The 22,466-nt window shown below is 40.9% G+C and overlaps 1 protein-coding gene across 1 annotated transcript; it reads right to left on the bottom strand.

The window, feature by feature from the left end:
- Window positions 1-10,135: 10,135 nt before the first annotated feature.
- klf5a (Kruppel like factor 5a) lies at window positions 10,136-21,624 on the bottom strand. The gene is given in 5 exon segments (XM_058652393.1): window positions 10,136-10,694; window positions 16,113-16,172; window positions 17,488-18,628; window positions 21,070-21,482; window positions 21,485-21,624. Coding segments are annotated over 5 exon segments (1,830 nt in total). The 5' UTR covers window positions 21,522-21,624; the 3' UTR covers window positions 10,136-10,515.
- Between the last annotated feature and the right edge of the window lie 842 nt (window positions 21,625-22,466).

Below are 22,466 nucleotides of genomic sequence, written 5' to 3'. Positions count from 1 at the left end.
TCCCACAGTCCAAAAACATGCAATAATATTGGGGATTAGGTAAATTGGATACTCCAAATTGACCGTGGGTCTCTATATGTGTGGCCCTGTTTCCAGGGTGTATTCCACCTTTCGCCAGGTCTACGCAACCCTCATGTGGAGGATAAAGCGGTAGAAAATGGATGGACAGTTGCAAAATGGACTCTCGGTTGGATCTAGTTTGAGCCGGTGTAGCTCCACCCTGACATTACCGTACCATTTTACTCTGGTAACCCCAAGGAAAGGGGCGCCAAAAATTGAACAGTTGTGGCTGGTTTGGATGTGATGGCGATCCGGCTACGACATATGTCACCCCATTGATCGCTTGGGTTGAGTCGGCTCATCTGGCTGGCTAGGCGGGTGTCCCCTTCCTCCCTCAACGATCCATGTGTGTCCCTCCCAAAGAGGACGACCATTCATTGAAAACCAGTAGCTGCACTCCCCTGCTAGAACCTCCAAACAAGCTCAAGGCCCATTTGTAGGAGAAGCGTAAGGAAAGTCAAGCTCCAACCTTGGCTTGTAACTGGAGGGTTGCCGGTTTGAGACAAAAAAAGAGCTGGGGTACCCCTGAGCGAGGTACCCAACCCCCATTGCTCCCCGGACGCTGTTCAATTGCTGTCCTCCTAATTCTAGAAAGGTTTCTAGTAGAGGATGGGTTAAATGTGGCACTGATAAAGGGCTAATTTATTGATTTATTATTCTGGAACTATTCCAAGTGGATATGCAAAAAATATATATGGTACTGTACCAAACGGACCGTTCCATTCCACGGCTAAAGTTAGTTTTCTCTTGTTGTTGATGATCATAAGTCAAAAAACAGGAGTAACTATTTGGCCCTTGACATAATTCATGTGAGTCAGGGTTTCTATATACAGCTCAGTGTCATGCAGGGCTGAACCTATAAGGTTCCAATTATAATACAATCGAATAACAAAAAAAAGAGAGAAAAGAAAAAAAATCACATGTGCTCAGTGAATTCTATAATCTAAGCCATGAAGCATGTGAGAAAACAAGAGGAAACTATTAGCTGTTTGGTCAGGGAGGCGTTCAGCACAGCTGAGGAGTTAAAAACGAGCAAACAGTGGGTGTATATGGAAAATATATAGGCTGCGGAGCCTTTTCTCTGTTTTCACAAAAACCAGATAACAACGCCACTCCACTTCCACACTTGTGAAGTGTGAAAGCAAAAGGGTTTTGTTGAGTCCACTCACTCACAGGGTGTCACCGCCCCGTGTTTCACAGGTGCAGAGATATTTATTTGCCTGATACGGACGAAAGCCTTAATGGGTTTGTCCTTTGAACTCGTTTAACGTGTAGACGAACCCACCCAGGGAATAACTGTGCTCAAGGAGGCTCACTCACCGTTTTCATAATAGATTTCTGCGAATGTTGGACCCATGAATAGTTCTTTATCAGGAACTGTGTTGATCTAAGACTATTACTGCGGTCCACAGTTTATAGGATTTGTCATCTTTTTCTGATTAGTCACCGTGGAGTAATGTTGAAACTCCTCGACAGCTGAGACCCAAACTGTTACGCTTCACATGGCGAGGCAGTAACAAAGAAATAACAATAAAGCAACTTGTGACTGTGAGTGAGACAGGACTTCAGCCTCCAGCGTTTTCTTAAGCATTTTCAGCAGCAGCAGCAGCTGAGGATGATTAGGAACATTTGGTCTGATCAGGTCATTAATTCAAGTTTTGTGGGGTTTTTTCAATATGAGAGAATATGAAATCAGTGTAGTTGTAAAAAAAAAAAAAAAAAAAAAAAAGCCTGGGAACTTTATGACAGCTGGATTTAAAGATTTTTTTCCTCTTTCATACATTGTCTTTCACTTAAGTGAAATTTAAAAAAGCTATTGAGTCATTTTTAGTCTGAGGAGCATTAAATATTGTGGGAAAACACAGGATCTATGCTGTGCTTCCCTGTACATTGGTTTTTTGTATACAAACAGAATATATACACTCGCTTCTACTGTGTTTCCCAATATGGTTATCTATAGGGAAACCCGCTGTAGTGTATATCTATAGTAAAAACACAGTATATGACATATATTGTGCTACCCTATAGTGGTTTTCTGTATATAAACACAATATATACACTCAATGTTACTTTGTTTTTCTACATTGTTAAAACAATAACACTGAGTTCCAGCAGTGGTTTTCTGTTCATAAAAACAATATATATACTATATATACTCACTTTTAATTTGTTTGTCTATGTTGTTATCTATAGGAAAACACCCACACTGAGTTCCAGCAGTGTTTTTCTATAGGTAAACCCAGTATGAGAGTATATAGTGTGAGTTCTAACTCTCAGTGAGGACCGGACAGTTCACCTGAGGCTACATTTTTCCAAGTGAATCAAGTGTTTTGGAACACAACTCTGCTCGACTCCAGATATTATCTTTAACTTTGCGATAGCACGTCAGCTGTTCTGGTATCTTCTTAATCTCTGATAACAACATGTTCTATTCTGAGAATATCGGGAAGGGTTGACTTTGGGAGGGAGTTGCGCGGTGTGGCCTTTTTTTTTTTTCTGCGCATGTGTGTGTGTCTGCGTCCGTCCAGGCTCCCCGTGGTCACTCTATTTCTCTTCTGAGTGGGTGGTCTGTTCCAAGAGAGGAGCACTGGAAACATTACACCTACACACACACACACACACACACACGCACACACAGTCATACACACACAAAGGGAAACTGGGAATCACACCAACGCAGCAGCGCAGCAGAGGGTGGAGCAGGCAGGAGCCTTCTTCCAGATGTGTGACATTAATTTAGTTGATCCAAAACATGAACCGGTAGCTCCCACTCACTCATCACCACACTGTGTGTATGAGTGTGAGTACTTGTATGTGTTACCTCTTTAGGACCCTTTTCTGGCACCAGTGGTCCTCATGGAGACCAAACCCTGGTCCTAAAGAGACAGAACATGGTTTCTGAGGAACTGGTTAAGTTTAGGGCTAAGATTTAAATTGTGGTTGTGGTTAAAGTTAGGGTTAACTCTTTGTTTAGGCTGTGTCTGTGTGTGTGTGTGTGTGCGTATGTGTGTGTGTGTGTGTGTGTAAACATGTGTCCTAACTTTTTTTTTTTTATATATTCACACACACTTCAGGATTGTGAAGGTTAGGTGTGTGTGTGTGTGTGTGTGTGTGTATTAAGGTTTCTTTTAGTTAACAAAAACTAAAAAATAACGAAAACTAAAATTGAAAAAAAATTTATTGTGAACGGAAATAATAATTAAAACTAGAGTCTAAAAAATAAATTTTTATGTATATATATATACATACATAATATATATATATACATTTATATAAATGTTTATATATGTATATATATATATATATATATATATACATATATATATATATATGTATAAAGCAGCACAAATGGACAAACCAGCCAGAAAGTGTGACTGATGGTTAGGAATCAGGCTTGTGTTTCCACTGAGAAAAGTACCTGGGTCATTGAAAGTGCTTGAATTTGAAGTTAAGTTGAGGCAAATGTTTCCCATTTGTTACAAGCCACCTACTGTTTCATGTGTCCTACATAGTCTAGGCCTACGCAGGAAAAACATTGAGTTATATTTACTACCGGTGTTGTGGACACTGTCCACTGACTGTCTCTCTCTCTCTCAACGTTGACGTGAGACTCCATTCAGAACAATGAGTGAGTAACGTTAAGCAAATGACGTGATATCTGAGAATTGAAAGTCCCAAGATCTCTATCTCACCAAAGAAAATGACAAAGACTGACTTTGACCAAGATCCCAAAAATCACTTGTCCAAGATGCAGAGCATGCCGCTAATCAATAAAAGTGGACGCCATCACGGACGAAGAGGCTCTTACAAGTTACCCTCCCGTCTTAAGCTGTGTCAGCACTTTCGGTCCTTGAATTTGAGAGAATTGGTTGTGGAAAGTCCTTGAATTTAATGTCAACCAAGGTGTGGGAACCTGGGTCTCAACAACACGTCAGGAGAGCATTTAAATAATAAAACACAAAAAAATTACGTACCATACTGTACCAAACCGAACTGTTCCACGATTCACACCCTCAAAGTGACATGGGTTGCCAGAGCACCACCAACGTGAGCTAAAAAAACAACAAAAAACAGAGCGCACGTGATGAATTTTATTAGATTTAAATAGTTTTGAAATGGAAATGACTGAGTTTTTCACCTTTTAGCGTGGGGGGGGGGGGGCAGTCTCACTCCTAGATGTCAGCACTTCTTCGACGACGCTGTACCATTAAATAAAAGAGAAGAAACTCAAATCAGATTTTGCAGGCAGGAGGAGACGCAGCAGAGAAGACAACAGGGAGATGAGGTGCATGATTAAAAAAAGAGGGGGGGGGGGGAGAAAAGATGAGGAGTGAAGCAGGTTATGAGAACAGACTCCACTCTGACCCACAGAGCAGCGCCCCTGGACTTTCATACAATACTTTCCACCGGGAAAGGAGGGAGAGGAGGAGCGGAGGAATACGGTGTGTGGAAATACAAAAGAGAGAAGGGAGAGGAAAAAATGAAATTGTAATAAGAAGTGGAGGAGGAGGAGGAGGAGTGAAGGAGAGAGAGGAGATGTAGGAGGACGGAAGTGGTTGATTGGTTCTCCCCTGAGAGCCTTTTGTTTAGATTGTCCTGCATTTCCCTTCTTTCACTCTCTCTCTCTCCTTCTTTCTCTCCTCCTCCACCTCCTCCTTGTTCTTCTTCTCTGACATCTGAGGTAGATTACAACAAAGACCCAGGGTCACATTTATGACTCAAACCAGGACCATATGTTCTCTGTGTGTGTGTGTGTGTGTGTACGTATGTTTGTCCGTCCATTTCAATGCAGTGGGATTCCCCCGATGGTCCCGGAGTGGTGGTCAAATTTATTTTCTTGTCCATTGTCTCATGCTGGGATATCAAAGGACTATTGTTTGTTGACCAGCGAGGGTGCTGCAGGTTACCGGCAGGTTGTGGACAAGGACGAGGACGCTTCTCTTCTCTTCTCCTCCACATCTTCTTCTCCTTGTCTTATTTTTGCAGAAACATGATTTCTTCAAAAAAAAAAAGTGCTACAGTTAATGCCAGATGCAGAGAATCAGCGCTTTAAGTAAAAAAAAAAAAACACACAAAAGAGATTTTAAAAGATTAAGTGAAATGATGTCTCATTCAGACTTTGACAAGGATTTTTTAAATGATGCACACGATCTGCACAACAAAACCTCAGAATGAACCTGACCGCACATAAAAAGTGGCCCAGGTGTTCCGGTTTCCCACATAAAGCTAAAAAGGAAGTCAGAAATTCAACCTCAAATCTCGAGGCTTTTAGATTCTGGTGACACTGCGGCTGCAAATCAATAAAAAAAAGTGGATGCCATGGGCGAAGAAGTCTTGTCAGGACATAAGTTAATGTACATTTTAGGGAATTGGTCCTGGAAAAGTTCTTGAAAAGTCCTTGAACTTGATGTCAACCAAGGAGTGGGAAACCTGGTCTCAATAACACGTCAAGAATTTTAAATATGTGCTACAGAAAATCCCAGATGCATTTTTTAAATTTACCCATATCACAAACTTCAGTAATTACGTGACTGCACGTAAAAAGTGGCCCCGGCTTTTTACAGTTTCCCAGATGAAGCTAAAAAGAAAGTCAGAATATATTAAAAAGTCACCAGGGGGCGACTGGAAGTCCATCTTATATCGCTTATACCAGGGGTGTCCACACTTTGATAAGGTGAAGAGGGGCCAGTGTCCTCTCAGACCTTTTTTAACAGCAAACGTTACATACAAATGCACTGTTTTATAATAATTTAAAGGTCTGTTTCACCCAATTTTTTCCCACTTGGTCAAGTAAAAAGTAAACTTAAAGCAAGTATGATGCTGCTGTGTTTGTTTAACTCACTTTCTAATACAGAGTTGGATTCAATTTGACCTGTTTTTTAGTCAGAAACATGGTGAAGAACGGCGTAGGGCTCTTATTTTCTTTGAAGGAAGTCGTTTAGATCTGTTGTTGTGGGAATGTGTCTCTGATGACTGTCTGATCAAATAGCACATTTATCTTTGGAAATTAGTACAAAAACAAAACATAAAAAAATGTATATTTTTTTGGGTGAACTGGCCCTTTAACTTGCATTGTCACAATTGTCATTTTTAAATGGAAATGTAACCAAATCTAAGCCACGCAGGAGAGAGAGAAAAAACTGATAAATAAATCTGCCTTTCTTTCACATCTGGAGTCAAAAAACATGGTCACAGGTGGGTTTTAAGTTCCATAAATATTACGTTATAAAAGCAGAGCTGCGGGTCATACAGAATCTGACCGATGGCCAGACTTTGGACATCCCTGATACCATCAGGAAACATCTTCCTGAGGTGTTGATGGTCAATTTTAGTGAATTATCTTCTCAATTTAAAAGGAAAATGAAATGTTATACGAGTGAACACCGGTGTGATTGACAGCTGGTATCGTTGGTGTCGGTCAAATCACAAATCTCGAGGCTTTAGATTCTGGTGACGTCACGACCAGTTGAAACGTGTGTCTCTGCTCATCTTACATTTTCTACAACGACTAAGATGTAAATAAGACATTTGTGCTGAGGCATTTGAAAAACACAGTGTTCTTTTCTTACTGTGAAGCATATGGTTCTTACAGTTTATGCCAAGATAAATTCAAAAAAGAAAAATATGCTACTTGGAATCAAATTCCAGGCCAATTTCACAATAAAAGCGTGAATCTGAATGTAGTCCAGACAGAGCCTTTATTCCCTTTACTGTGTTGAGTTTATTGGTTATTGGTTGGTACTTTTTTTTCGGCCAAATCTCCTTTTTTTCTCCAGACCTGTGTGATGTTACTGCAAGAGGCACAAAGCAATGATAGAACTTACCACTTCAAATACATCAGAAAGAAAACCAGAAATACCTTGTTCCCACATGTTCACTTTTTCTTTTAAAGGTTTTTAAGAGACTGATATTTAAGACATCATATATATATATATATATACATATATATATACATATATATATATATATATATATATATATATATATTTACATTAATATCTGTATTTAATACTAATAAAGGCCTTGTTTTGAGATGAATAAGGACACATAGAAGACTTGGAAACAACATAACTCTAAAATTAAAATGCTGTTGCTGCTTCTTATTTAATGTGTATATAATATATATCTGTGTGTGTATATTATTTAATTTTTATTTATTGGATCTTTGACATGATTTTTTTTGAGTTTTTGACATTTTTCTTTTCCCACATATCAAATCTAGAGATTTAGGTTTACAAACGATTTCTTGTGGACCTTTTTGTCGAAAACGTTATTTTTTAAACTCTGTTATTCAGTCATTTATCTGTCGTTTAGCTCTGTACCATCTCTACCATATTAGGACACAGTGTTGTCCACCACATTCTTGTAAAACCATTGTCTAACTTACCACAAAGGCCACATTTTCTAAATAACCTCTGTTTTGCCCAAAATTAAGGTTTTTAGACAACAGGAAGTTTTTCCTTTACCTCTTAGGCAGGTGACAGTTCTGAGGAAGGCGGAAGATACACGCTGAAACTGGTTAACAAGGTAAAGGAAAACTTCCTGTTTCCTGACTAGTATCAAATCTGCTCATTCCTAATCCTTAGGAGGGGAAAAAACAAGTTTTTAATCAAAACAAAAACCCAGGTTATATAATGTGTCAAAAGAGGAGATGTCACTAATAACGTGAGCACAAAAGCACATTTTGTAAAAGTGTCAGTTAACTTTATTATGATCTGCTTCACTCAGTTGAAGGAAAAACAACTTTTGTCTTTGGAACGTTTTACTACAGAAGGAAAAAAAAAAAGAAAAAAAAGATTTATAAAATAAGTTGTTGGAAGGACAATGTATAAAACAATGGCATCAAAATATCTTTAAAAACAATGAATCATAAAATAATAAAAGGCTCAAATAGTTTTGGGAGGCGGGGCATTTTCCTCTTGTTTGCCCTTTTGTTTAAAAAATAATATCAAAAGAGGAAGAAAAAACAAAGACAAACTTAATCACGTTATTTACAGTGCATATATTTACATTAAGGCATTTTTTTTTGCTGGGGATAAAAATGGTTGCTGTGATACAAACAACCCCCACTTCTACACAATCAAATAAATAGATTTACCATGATACATTACAGTGCTATAATTATCTTAAACGCTACCTGCAGTGAATGAACAAATACAGTTATTTAGAGTTTCCATGACACCACCATGGACACTGAATGTTATATTAAAGGGTAGGGTCACTTTTTTTCTTTTTTTTTGTTCTATTTATTCTCACGTCCATATGTTTATTGAAAAGGTTGTGTTGTTTTTTTGAATATGAACATTTCTCTTTTAGTTGTTCCTCATCAAAGCTAAAAAAAAAAAAAAAAACTACGGAAGAGGATTAGGATTAAGAAGAGGACTCACAAGCAGATGTACATAAAAAAAAAACTGTTCATTTTGAGGCTGTGTTAACAGGGCAACCAAACAACAGACACTGTTTGGATCGTCTTACTTCCCCCACACGTTGTCTCACTTTGTCTGGATTGACAGTGAAAGCTCACAACTTGAGGTCAGAAAATGTCAGAACTCTGACTTTAATGAACGCTAGATTTCAGAGTGTTCTCGTAGGAAAAAAGTCAGAATCCTGACTTTAATCTCAGATTTCAGTGTTCTCATGGGAAAAAAGTCTGAATTCTGAGGGAAAAAAGTCTGTGACTAAAGTGGGATTAAAGACAAAAGTCTGAAATTCTGACTTTAATCTCAGAATTCAGGCTGTTTTATCATTTTTTTTTTTTTACATGTGGCCCTAATCTCCTTCCGTAGAAAACACAATTCGATGAAGCTAAGAGAGAATCAGAGAATGTCAGAGCATCAAATCATCCTCAGCTGAACTTCACTGACGGAAGACAATTTTTAAGAGAAACACTAAAGAGTAACCAGTCATGTGTTACACTGTAACATATGGACATGTGAGTATATTTTCTGATTAAACAAATAAAAAAAAAAAGTGAGCCTATTCTTCACCAGAGCAGACGTCTGCGTTTGACGGACTGATCGAGCTGCGTAGCGAGTTTGTTGCGTACAGAGTCTGAGAGAGAAAAGACAGACTGTCACTTTAATCTGGAGCGGCCTGAGCCGAGCTGTTAAATAACAACAATACACGGCGTGCATGTCTGTCTGTCTGTCTGTCTGTCTGTGTGTGTGTGTGTGTGTGTGTGTCTACACCAACCACAGCTCTGTTACCACTCTGCACAAAACCAGAAGAAGAGGAGGCACTTATTAATAAGGTGTCGATGATGATGATGATGATGATGAAGATGACACTTTGGTTGGGAGCAGTAGCTGTGTGCGGTAAATGTCATTTTGGGAGAAAATCCAAGCTTGTGCATCAAATACAGTCAATTGTGTTTAACTGAATGAATGAATGAATGAATTCTGGGACAAGTCCACGGGTTCTTCTGGAAATCCATCCAAACACCACCTGAATAATTCATCCCCTAATTGCTGCTCTTTAGCAACCGTTCCACCTCCCTCGGTTTCTCCATCGTCCTCGGCTCGCCCCCCTCTCTCTCCCTCTCTCTAAAATCAAAAAATCTTTCTGTCTCCTCCATTCGCACCCCTCCCTAACCTCCCCTCCCTCCGTCCCTCCCCCCCACGTGCGCACTTTCTTCCCTCCCTCCAGAGTACAAATGCCTTAAATTTTTAATATCTGAACAGTAATGATTTGTGAGATTCAGTCCAGCAGTGATAATGATCTGTTTCCAGTGGTGAAAAAGAGACGCGCGGGCCATTCAGGCTCAGACTTACGACGACCAATTCTAGTGCAAATCAAAGGAATTGGTAAAGAATAACAACAACAACAACAAAGAGAAACAAAACAACACGTAAACTGTTCCAGTTTTTCACAAACAAACTAACAATCCATGGAGTAAACAAAGGTTTTGGTTTGACTAGTTTTGCAAACAAAAGCTTCTCTTATCTTTATATCTATATATCTATAGATATATTGTTATATAGATATAAAGAAAGAAGCCAGTTCTATGTTAGAACAGAGAGAAAAAGGATTTACACATTTTTGAGTGGTAAGTGCTTTCATTCCAGTCCAGTATTTGTTTTTTTTTTGGTACTATTTTTCCTGTTTTTATTCCTCCAAAAGAAACATATACTAAGTATATCTGGAGGAAATGGGACCAGGGGAATTCTGGCCGTCGCCTTTCTCTACATTACAACCTCCAAACTGTCCGTGCTCTACTGTACGTGCAGAGCAACACATTTCTCTCTTTTTTAGGCTATCGTACGGGGGGATGGGGGTTTAGCACATGATAGCAGCACCAAGAGGAGCTGTGGCGTCAGTGAGAAGCTGCATCAGGCAGCTTGTAACATTAGTGTTTTTGATAGAGTGAGTGCTTTATGTGTGTCAGGATAGTGCTTGTGTTTTTGATTTTGTAATGTGTTTGTGTGTGTTTTTAATGTGTGTGTGTGTGTGTTGCTGCTAGTTCTGGTGTCTCTTCATGTGCAGGGCGAGGTGGTCGGATCGGGAAAAGGCGCGGGAGCAGACGGCGCACTGGAAGGGTTTGGCGCCTGTGTGCTTCCTGTAATGACGAGTCAGCTCGTCGGAGCGCGCGAAGCGCCAGTCGCAGCTGTCCCACGTGCACCTGTACGGCTTCTCACCTGCGGGGGGAGGGAGAGGGGGGAGAGAGAGAAAGTGTGCATGAGCATTAACAGTGCAGAAACACTTTCAATCTTTCTTGAATATGTTGTGCAGGAGACACAGAGTTGTGCAAAAGTCTCAGTGCGTCGCCAGCGTTCTCTCAAATTCTCTGATTATTGCCGTTTGGATTGGAATGATACGACTGAAAGTTGGTCTTATAAGATATAAGATATTCCAAGGAGTGTTTCTGTGCAATATGCAAGGACAAACAAGATAAAGGACTATAAGGAGGACAGGAAGTGTACGGTATTAATTAGCAAACATTTGTGTGACATGTGTATTAAATGCTCATGCATGTCTTAAATACACCCAGTGCAGAGCAGAAATGTGTCGACATGTAATCGCAGGACAAACAGGTTTTAATTGTGAGAACATTAATGATGTTGTTCCACTCCAGCTTTACATAAAAGTGCAAGTGTCAGTCACACGCACTAAATAATGACACGTTTAACCTGTAGAATCTGTGTTGTTTTAAAACTTCATAAACGTTTCTGGGGCTGAACGACTTAATATGAGAAGAATGATTCTCATTTTCATTTCAACGAAATGTTCATAATGATTACTGTGTGATATTGGTGCAGATCTGTGAGGTATAAAGATGTTTCCTTCAGTCTGGAGAACATGATGTGTACAGGTCAGGACAATGTTTCACCTAAATCACCTAAAATGGTCATGTGACACACATTTTGGCTTTAAGAAATATCACACGCCTCACTACATGTTTCCTATTGTTTCTGGAGGTGTTCAAATATAATGGTAGGGTAATAATTATACAGTGACAACAAATCTGATGGAGGATAGAGACTTTTGCTCAGTAATTTGATTTTCATCGCTCGTACTCAAGAGTTTCATATTTTAAGTGAGTGAACAAAAAAATGTGAACATATGTTTGAAAATAGTGGCTGAAAACATGTGGAAAAAAAACAATTGGAGAAAAGTTTTAAACGCACATATCGACTCTTCTTTATCGTTTTTTCTGACTGATGTTGACTCTATACTGCCCCCTACAATTGCTGGCGGTGTTGCTCCATTTTGCCGCGCATCTCCTTCGTCTTACACAAGATTAACGAGTATAAACTGACCTTTTGTGTGTGTGTGTGAGTGAGAATGTTGGTGAATTTTACAGGATTTCAAACTCAACTTTTACATCAACATCTTGCAACCATTTTTTTTTTTTTAATTCATTCAAATTTGCCCAGGTGGTCGTATCACCATTTTGAAAATCTGTGTAACCTACAACACTGTGGCACTGGGAAAACAAAAGAAATGCCTTATTATTGGATCATAGCAAAACAATAGCAACAGAAAATAACAAATTAAGTCAACATGGAACCATATGGGGTGAAAAAGGACAAGGCTTGAACACATAAAATAGACTTTTAAACCAGGGTGTGTGCCTATTTGCCTTTCTGATGTGTTTTTTTTTTTCTTTTATGCAGAGTGTTTTTTTTTGTCTCCATGTGTTTGACTTTGAAGTTATAGGAGGTGAAGCTGTGGACATTTCAACTATTTATGATTTATGTTTACCTCGCTTTAACACTATTTCACTTAAGAGAGGTTTTTGTTGTGTTTTGCTGAATGTACATTCTACTCTGTAGTTAAAATAGTAGGTTATTGACATGTGTATATTATTTTTAATTAAAAACAGCCTATCCAGCGGAATTCCTTTCCTTGCACGGTCACATGATCTCAAACAATCTGGGACGGCGGGGGAAAACCGTGTCAATATGTGATTAGAGGAACTGATCGCACTGATTAAACCTGGCATCATTAAAACAGACACTAATTCCCCGAGATGCCGTGACTCATACAGTTGGGTGGAGGAACTGGGGGAACTGGCTTTACTGAAAAGTGCAGCTGTCTATCACCATAAACAGTCACACACACACACACACACACACATTCATCAAGCCCTCGTTCCCTGACACAGCACAAGTTTCCCACGGACGACTCGCCTGCATTGTTTGCCTTTGCTCCAGCGTGTGCATCTGTGACAGATGTAGTGTTTGTTTTTGTCACTCTTTGTCATTCCAGCAGCATTCAGCTGCAGCCGCAGGCACTTTGTTCAAAGGAAGGAAAAACGAGTGTGACCAGTCTTGTTCGGTGCCAGCCAAAGACAGGTCTCTCTGTTTTCAGGGCCCTCGACTCAAACCACCCACACCGCTTCCTTCTCCACACTGTTTGCACAGCAGCTTACATGCAAGAGAATTAACTTCTGCACTGATATATCCGCACTTCAGATTCATTTGTCCAGATTTTGACATATTTGGGTTCAATTTGTGACTTCTAAATGAAAATAATGCAAGTTTTGAAGCAGATTTTGACATTTTTGCCCCGGTAACAAGTCGGCGACTCATGACTCAAATGATTTTCAAACTGCTATTTTAAGGAAAAAAGGGTGTAAAACACATTTTGTAATCCTAAGGAGACCTAACAAACCCTTCTACCACTTCTATGTGTTTAGTTTGGTCTTCTAACAATGGATACGAGTTGGTTTGTGTCTATTTTTACCTGCATATTAAAAGAGTCAGGTGTGCAACAACCGTCTATTTACATTTACAAAAGCGAGGAATGAAACGGCCAACGCAATCAAACAGATGTAATGGAAACTTTGCTTCCTGGCCAGTTTTTGTTCTTCACATGCTTATCTTTTAAAAAAATCTTTTTTATTCAAATTAACAACAATAACTGGTTTTATAGGCATAACGCATGACATTTCTCAGACACCACCCTTTGAACTGCTTCCACTGGAGCTACTTCTGTCGAGTAAAGCCATAAAAATAGCTGAATGTTAATGTCATGAGAGAACTATTAAGTTGTCATTGGAAATTCTTTCGGGTAGGAGCGCTTCGCGGGCAAACATTAGATTAGTAAGAGGTGCGCTTTGGGTGGGAAACATAAATAATAAAAAAAAAAAAACTCCAAAGCACTCTCTTTTAAACGAATAATGTAGTGGCATGGTCACTTTAAAATGCATTTCAGCCACAGGCTTCAGACTTAAATAGTCATATTTAGAAGCAGCATTAATACAACACCATGCAGCTCAATCAAATTAAAGTCGAGGCTGAGTTCTAAGAGATGGAGATGTCAAAACTAGGGCAAATAATTACAATAAGTGCCAGAAAGCTTTTTTTTTTTTCCCTTCGGTCATTTAGGCGCAATTACCCTTTAAATCAGCACAGCATAGGTCTGCACCTGTTACGGCTTTTTATTAACGACAGTGTCACCAAACTTAAAAAAACACATACCTGCAAATGAAAACAAGGAGGGAAGACAATAAAAAAGAAAAACTCAAGAGCGGGTTGAGAGAAGTGTTCACACACTCGCACACACCCACCCACACACACACAGAGACAGACACACACAAACAATCAGGGTAATGGATGTTGATGGAGATTAGAGTGGGAACTCCCACTGGGGCCCAAAACGCATTAGGAATCATCTCATACAGATTACTGACAGGTGTGTGTGGACGTGTCTGTGTGTGTGTGTGTGTGCGTGTTTGTGTCCGAGTACGCTGAAGAAGCTGAATAACAGACAGAGATAGAAATAAGAACGCGTGTGTGTGGTGCAGGAAGGGTGGCACAAACGCAGAAGGGATGATTATCAGATGAATGAAAGCAACAGGAGTGGGGGGAAAAAAAAAGGAAAAACATCTAAGCGTGACTGACAAAAACAGAGAGGATAAGGAAGCTGCCACTGCAACATTCTCGTGTTGTGTTCTCGTTTTGTGGTCTGTAATAACTGCAATAACCACAATCAGCCTGCAGCGGGAACCGTGCCAGGTCTAATTGTCGTGTCATGTTCTCACTGCTGAAAATGCAGGGCAATTACACACACAACAAGGCTGCGAACAAGTTGTTCAGGCTCACGAAAGGAAGCGATTCTCGACGGAGGAAGAAGAGGAGGTGAGGTGAGAGTCTGGGGCACCGCGAGGAGCGGGGGGGGATTCGCCAATGTGCAACGGTGGCGTTGTTGTGTTAGCTTGGGTGAGGTGGAGCCGCGACACCTGAACGCTTGTTTGTTGACTCTGCTTATCCAGAACTAATAGTTGAAGTGGGTGTGTGTGTGGGGGTGGGAATAAAAGAATAAAAGAGATTGACTTGAAAATTATTCAGGCATTAAGGGACAACTAGGTGGAGCTGTGATGGACGAGTTGATATTTTTGTACAACTGATTTCAGGTGTTGAGCAAGGCTATGTTCAGATTACAGGCCACGTGTCCTAAATCTGACTCCTTTCAAATCTGATTTGACGATTCACATTTTACGAAGTTCCTTTATTGATCCCCTACGAGGGAAATCCAGAATTGGAGGCTATCAATGCAAATTTGTGAGTGAGATTCAGCTCTAGAGTGCGACACCGTCCTCCATTGGTGTTTGATTTTGCCGCACTTCCAAAGTGGAGGTCGATGGCGGCAACACTCAGGACCTACGTAGCCTTGATTGCACATAACAGGTGGACAAAGTCTTTCAGTTTGCCAGGTGAAGCTAACCAGGAGGTAAGAATAGTAGTAGAGTAGCCACCAGAGGGCGTCTCTGCTAGTTGCGAAAAAGAACTCTGAATGCACTTGATTTATAACATGAATATACATTTTCCTGAGGCACTAATAGTCTCATATAGGTGCTAAATCTTTTCCATTGGACCATGATGTCAATTTTGTGAATTATGGTACCGTTTAGATGAAAAATATGAAATAAAATAAATTAATCACAAAAAATGTTATATATGAGTGGACACCAGAGCCAAGAATTTTCGGTTGCAAACCACAACATCAATCAGATTGTGAATCTTAAGGATTTAAAAATAGAAGTTCAGATTCTTGTGGGTGGCGTCACAGCTGAATCTGACCGTTCCCATTAATGTCACATGGCCACATATTGGATTTGTATCTGATCGAGGACCACATACTTAAGTGACACCAATCTGAGTTGGAAATTGGAATTGACTATTGGATTACTGTGTCCACACAACCCTGAAAGAAAGAAAAATATAAATAATCGGAAATTAGCTCCTGCAGCCTGGTAATCTGAATGTAGTCTAAGTGTTTAAATATCGATGTCCAAACAGGCAACGGGCTCCCGAGAGAGATGGCACCACATGTCTAGCAGTGGCCACATAGTGGGAGAGTCATCTCCCTGGCAGAAGTGTGTCACTTCCACCTGTTTTGATGGAATAGTATATTGGGCAGAGGATGGGAATGGGGTAGGATACATTTACACGCACATGCCAAGAACACAACACTCTGCCCAGCAACACGGTGCCAGCGCAGACACCGAAATACGACTCGTGTGCGGAGCGTCACTTTTTTGTTGTTGACAAGTTTTGATTTGAAGGATTTAAAAAAAAAAAAAAAAAAGATCATCGTGAATGTCTTACCCGTGTGAGTCCTGAGGTGCGCTTTCAGATGGGACGACTTGGTGTAGACCTTCTTGCAGCCTGACGACAGACAGGGAGATAAACACAAACAGAAAGCTAAATCCAAATCCAAATAACTCGCATGAGCCAGATATGTATTTACCCGAATAAACTGAGCTGTGGTATGACAGACATGCAAACTAATGAAGAACAGAAGCTGCAGATGATGTGATTTTCGTGGGGAAAACCAAAGCTACTTTGACACATAGGTATTCTGATTTTCACAACATTCCCGTGACTTTGTTAACAAAGTGTTTCTCGGGCTCTTATTTGTTGTTAAACTTGTTTATATTTGACACAATCACAACGAGGTTTTTCAAAACCACTGCACTAATCAAACATGGCACTAATTTGATTAAAATGAGTTTGTGCATTTGTTAGTCTGACATCATAATCAAGACATTTTAACGTTTAGATTAAGAACATTCACATCTTTTATATAGATTCTATTATATTATATATATATATATATATATATATACTGTATATACAGCAATGTCAGAAAGATTGCCTGTATTTGTAAAGAATAAATCATTATATTTCAGATTGAATTTTCTGCATTGTAAAGATTAAACAGTGAGCAAAGCGTGTAAAGTGTGGCTCTGTCCTTCAGTGGATATGACAGCTCGACTTCATTTGACTTTAAAGAAATTAGACTTGTGCAAACACGCTGCAGGAGGCTCCGTTTAAGCCTATTTTACATGCTGCCGCGAGGCAGTTGCCTTTATACGTCCTACAAGTAGCTGCACATCGCACTGGAGCTACAGCAGGAGTGTGTGTGTGTGTGTGTGTGTGTGTGTGACAGAGAGCAAGTTAAGAAAAAAATTATCTACAGCTTGACTGTACACAAATATGTGTGGAGAAACAAAACAAATCAAATGACTTAAGAAGAACATCTATGTAATTAAAACTCACACACACACAAACACTTCACTCCACAGTCACACAGCGATGACTCTAAAGCCACAACAGTGTGTGACTGAGAGACTTGCAGCTATTAGTTGCGTGCTAATAAATGTACAAAGTAGGTCTTAAACAGATCCTTAATTGACACACACTGACTGACTGAGAACATCGTTTGCCAAAAGAGTCAAATTCCAGAGCAGCATGTTCTCTGCTGTTGCTGTGGTTCTGACAGAGGCGGAGGGAAAGTCATTCAAAAGATGCAACATGTAATTTTATAAAAATGCACGGGTGTTTCAAAATACAGCTGGTTTTTCTTACAGCTGACCTCAGTGAGTGACCTGAGATTCACCTGACCACAGCACAGTGTAAAAATAACAGTCACACAACAGTGACAAGCCCCGGCATGCACGTACAGTGCTTTTGTTCTAACCTGGATAATCACAGTGGTGGATCCGCCGTTTCTCCAGGTCTGGGTTGTTCCTCCGGCTGTAGCGTATGGAAACGGTGGTCTGGGCTGGGGTTGGGGTCGTGGTTATTGCAGGGGCTTGGGGAAGAACGGGCGCTTGACCTGAGACTGGTGCGAGACCTGAAGTGAGAGGCAGGGCTAAGCTGCTTGGTCCCGGGCCGGGTGCGTGTCCTGGGGTGCTGACTGCCAACTTGGAGGCAATGGTGGCTGCGTATGACGGAGGAGGAGACATGGTGTGGAGCAGCTCCTTCTGCCTGTCCGGGCTGCCGGGCTCCGAGCTGGGCGGAGACGGCGGCAGGTACGGCACCTGCTGCTGGAGATAATGTGGGTGTGCCTGCGGGTGGGGGTGTGTGTAGGCCTCCCCACCCAGGCTGCAGTAGGCAGGCTTGGCTGTCTGCTCCTGCTGCGATGAAGAGGAAGCTACCGACAGATCATGGAAAGGTGCGTGGACTGTGGAAGTGTGGTGTAGCTGCTGCTGCTGATGCTGCTGCTGATGCTGATGATGATGCTGCTGAGCCTCCATACTGTTGGTGTGTGGATGGTCCAAGCCAGAGTTTAGGAGCTGAAACAGCGAGCCGCTGTTGTCATGGTGGTGGAGAGCGTGCGGCTCAAACTGTGATGTCATTTCCTGTTTGACAAACACTTCTGGCACTGATTCGCCACCTTGGCTGCCTCCAGTTTGGCTGAAAACACTGGTGAAGTCCGGTAACCCTGTTAGTGTCATGTTTATGGCTGAGGTTTCCATAGCAATAGCGCCGGGGCCGTGCCCAGATGTGCTACAGCTATTTGAAGGTGAAGTGTTGGGGCAGTGCGGCTGTAGGTTGGGGGAAAAACAGGGGGAGGTGGACTCTGTTTTGATTTGAGTGAGACCCGTGTGGTTCTGGTGCTGTAGAGGCCGCGGCTGCTGACACAATCCCATTCTCAGGTAGGCGACTTCAGGGAGGTAAAGATTCATGTTTAGTGTGTAGGGGGCGCCGGTGTGATCATCAGTGAAGAAGTGATCCACCACAGATGCACCGTCTCTGTGTGACTTCTGGTGGTTGTCTGCGGGAGGGTGAAGGGAGAAAGGCTGCGGGGAGAGATATCTGTCCATCTCACATTTTGCCTGTCGGTAAAAAGACAAAACACACAAAAAGAAAGAGATCATTTCTCTGGTCAGATTTATCCAGGTCAGACTTCAGCAAGTGCTTCTCATGAGCCACCGTGAAACTATTTGGAGGTGCTATTTTGAGAAGACAAAGGTTTGATAGCACAGTCATGGCTAAAACATTCATCAAGTAGTCATCAATAGGCGCTTGCCACATTCCCTCTGTGCCTGCAAGGCTGAACTCAGAAACACATCAGCTGCTGAGGGCAACAGTTGAGGAGCAGGAGACGGTCTGGAGGAAATGCGGAATCAGAAATGTTGCACATCTGTGATTATGATAAGTAGAGATGGCACCATATGACTTTCATGCCTGATAGCAATACTTTCCCTTTTTAAACAACGTATCTGTTCAAGAAAAAGCAAAACGTCAGGAGCAAAAAAAATACTTAAAACTAGTCTCAATATTAAGATAACATTTTGTACTTTTGTCCCTGACGTTTTGTCCCTGTGTATAAATGTGAAGCTGAATAAATAAAGACGATACTTAACTCAAGTGTTGAAAACACAGTTTTTCATGTGTTGGACAAACACACATCTGCCACAGAATTGAACAGATAACTGGTTTAATTGGCGTGCCTACTTTTAATCTGTAATGGCATTTCAGTTATTTTGAACTTTCAAATATTGCCCATGGCTTTTTTTTTTTTTTTTTTTACAAAGTCTTTTAGAAACCAGTTTGCACGGTTTTCTTTAAATTGTTGTGACAGCTCAGTGTAAGCGTGATAAAGCATTTTTAAATGATATTTAGGGTATCAGAGTGTGCTTTGTTCTTCTTATGATAGGTCACACGGTGGTGTGGGGGATCAGCATAGTCCACTCAGCACAAGAAGGTCACCAGTTTGAATCCCGATTGAATCGATTTCTGCGTGCGTGGGTTCTCCCCGGGTATTCCAAAGACATGCACATTGGAGTTAAGTTATTTTCAGACTCTAAATTGATCACAGGTGTACCCCACCTTTTGTCCTACATGTCAACAAGGGCCAGTTCCAGCTAAGCGCATGAAAATGAATGAATTAACTTTTCTTGGACCGATAACGACACTATAATAATGACAGAAATAGTGCTCAGATCCTGGCTAATGTAAGCCAACAATAACAATAAACAACAATAAAACAATAAACAATAAACTTTTATGTATCAATAGAAAAGTAATAAGAGCAACACAGTTACTGAACAAGATATGTATGACTATTGGATTGTTGCACTGAACCGGAGCGAAGGAGGTGAGTAAGAAACAGCTGTGAGTGAGAGACGAGCAACGTTTTTGTCCTTTTGCCGGCAGCCTTTACTCCACTTAACTGCTATTTTACTTCACGATTTAGCATTTCTGAACATATTATAAGGTTGAATTAATTAATTTTATTTAGTATAAAAGTGGAAAACCACCTCACACACAAAAAGTAATGCTTATTTAGATTGATTTAATTCATTCTATATTTAAAAATGTGTTTGAAAATCAAATGGTTGTGTCCACCAGGTGTTGGAAAAATAGGGATTTTTGAGACTGGACACATAATCTGTTATTTACTTTAGCTGTAAATATGTGTCCAATTGAGGTAAGTAAACCAGAGGAAGCCACAGGGGAATTATTCACTCAGCATGCAGTGTTTTTTCACTTTTTTTTTTCATTTTTGTTCCAGCACCTGTTTGTTTTTGTCTGTGCAGGGAGGGGGGTTTTCTCCTTCTTTTGGTCAATTTATTAATTAATTAACATTTTTAGGAGTCACATCGTCCTGGTGGTTGCAGGTCTGATTTGAGTGGTATAAAAGTTGGAGAGAGAAGCCCAGCACAGGATAAAACAGCAACATGAAAGGGAATGGGGAAACACCCATGCCTCCCTGCAGCAGCAGCAGCAGCAGCAGCACAGTAGTATCTGGGGATGGGCTACTGCTGCTGCTGCTACTACTACTGCTATTTCTAGGCTCCTTATCCCACCAGCTGTTGTGCACAGACTTGTGTTCCCCCCTCTGCTGCTGCACAAGTTTCCTGCTTTACTGCGGTCAGAAGTTGCCGGGACCTTTTAAAAGTGTCCGGCGCTGGAGTCAGTTGTTGTCAGGCTGGGATGGTGGTGAGAGGAGGAGGTGGTGGAGCAGCAGCAGGAGGAGGAGGAGGAGGAAGAGGGGGAACCAACACAACAACTGGTGAGCAACTGGCGGAGGAGCAGGGCAAACATGCGGTGCACGCAGGCGGAGCAGCCTGTTTTGCCTATCACCGCAAATAGCGCACAACAAAAGTGCTGATGATGAGAGACACGCGCAGCGAGGTGGATTCACAATTTTAGAGGCCATTGAAAATAAATATACACAAATAAATAAATGCACGCACATACAGGGAGGGCGTCTGCCACGCCCATTCAATGAAATACATCACTATAATGGTGTAAAGCCGCTCGGGTTTACCTGTGTGTAGTCATCCTGTCCGGCTTTCTCCGAGAGCTTGCAGTCCAAGCCGAACAACGCCGACTCCTCCAGAGGGAACACAACCGGGAGAGTCGCCTTCTGCAGCGGGTAGAAGGGATCCTCCTGCCCGCCGCCGCTGCTCATGGTGAGTGTCGCGGCCATGGAGCTCCGGAGCAACCACCGCAGAGGATCAGTGAGCGAGCGCGGAGGACGAATGGATGGATAATGGATGGATGCTAGAGAGGAAATGGAGGCGACGCGGTGTAGGAGTGTGTGTGCGTGTGCGTGTGTGAGAGAGAGCGTGGACTTGTTAATGATACATCCTCTTCCACTTGTTTCATCCCTCCACCGGACCACGGACACTTTTCTATCTGCTGCCTTTAGGGCGGGGCCACGCACAGTAAATACAGCTCAGGCTCCGCCCACCACACGTTCAAATAGGCTTTGATCATTCATTCACCGGCGGCCACCGCCCTGCGCTCCGTCTACACGCACACACGACTCTAAGCACACACACACACGCACACACAACTCTAAGTACACACACAAGAACACATACACACCCACTACAGTAGAATAAATACATACCGGCCTTTTAGTATTAAGAACTTGTTTGTTTTTATTCTTCCTCTAAAATATCTATAAATAAACATGGAATAAAGAGTATTTGACTTTTTTTGTTTGTCATTTTTTTAAATTTCGAGTTGGGTTTTTTGTTTGTTTATCTTTAACCTAACGTGGTAAAATAACATATTTAACAAAACAACAATGGCAGTCGAATTTCTTTAAAATTAAAAATAAAGATGAATAAAAAAAACAGAAATGAAAGACAATTAACAGCACATCAGAGGTCACACTGTTGCCAATCAGGTTTTTCCAGTCCACCATTTTGTTTATACTTTCTATTGTACACATGAATGAATAAAATTGATCTTTATAATGAAAAAATATGACTATCATTATCATTATTATTAGGACTAAAAGTGTGTGCACACACGTTGAACAGACAGGACTCGTTCAGCTTCTGTGTCATAAAGAAACAGTCAATCTTTGATGTCAAAGGCACCGAGACTCCATAATCACTTCAGCTCTGTGTGACAGAGAAAACTCTGGACTCGCTCTTATGTGATTTAACATACACAAACCCCTGCACCTCTGTACTCTATATATACACATTTTTGATCGTTACTCTAATATTTGATCAATTTTTCTTCGTATAGCTGTGATCTCATGTACTGTACATGTATACTTCATCTATTGTAGTTTATATTTAATAGTTTGTGGTATCCTTAACTAGAATCATGACTAGCAATACTAATTTTCTATCATAGTTATAAATGAAAATGTCGAACACTTCCCCGTCATGCAAGGTCACCAAATGCAACAATATTACCAAG

The sequence above is a fragment of the Solea solea genome, chromosome 15, assembly GCF_958295425.1.
Source record: "Solea solea chromosome 15, fSolSol10.1, whole genome shotgun sequence".
Classification (NCBI taxonomy): Eukaryota; Metazoa; Chordata; class Actinopteri; order Pleuronectiformes; family Soleidae; genus Solea; species Solea solea.
The sequence above is the reverse complement of the archived record's forward strand: the minus strand, read 5'-3'. Positions and strand labels throughout refer to the sequence as shown.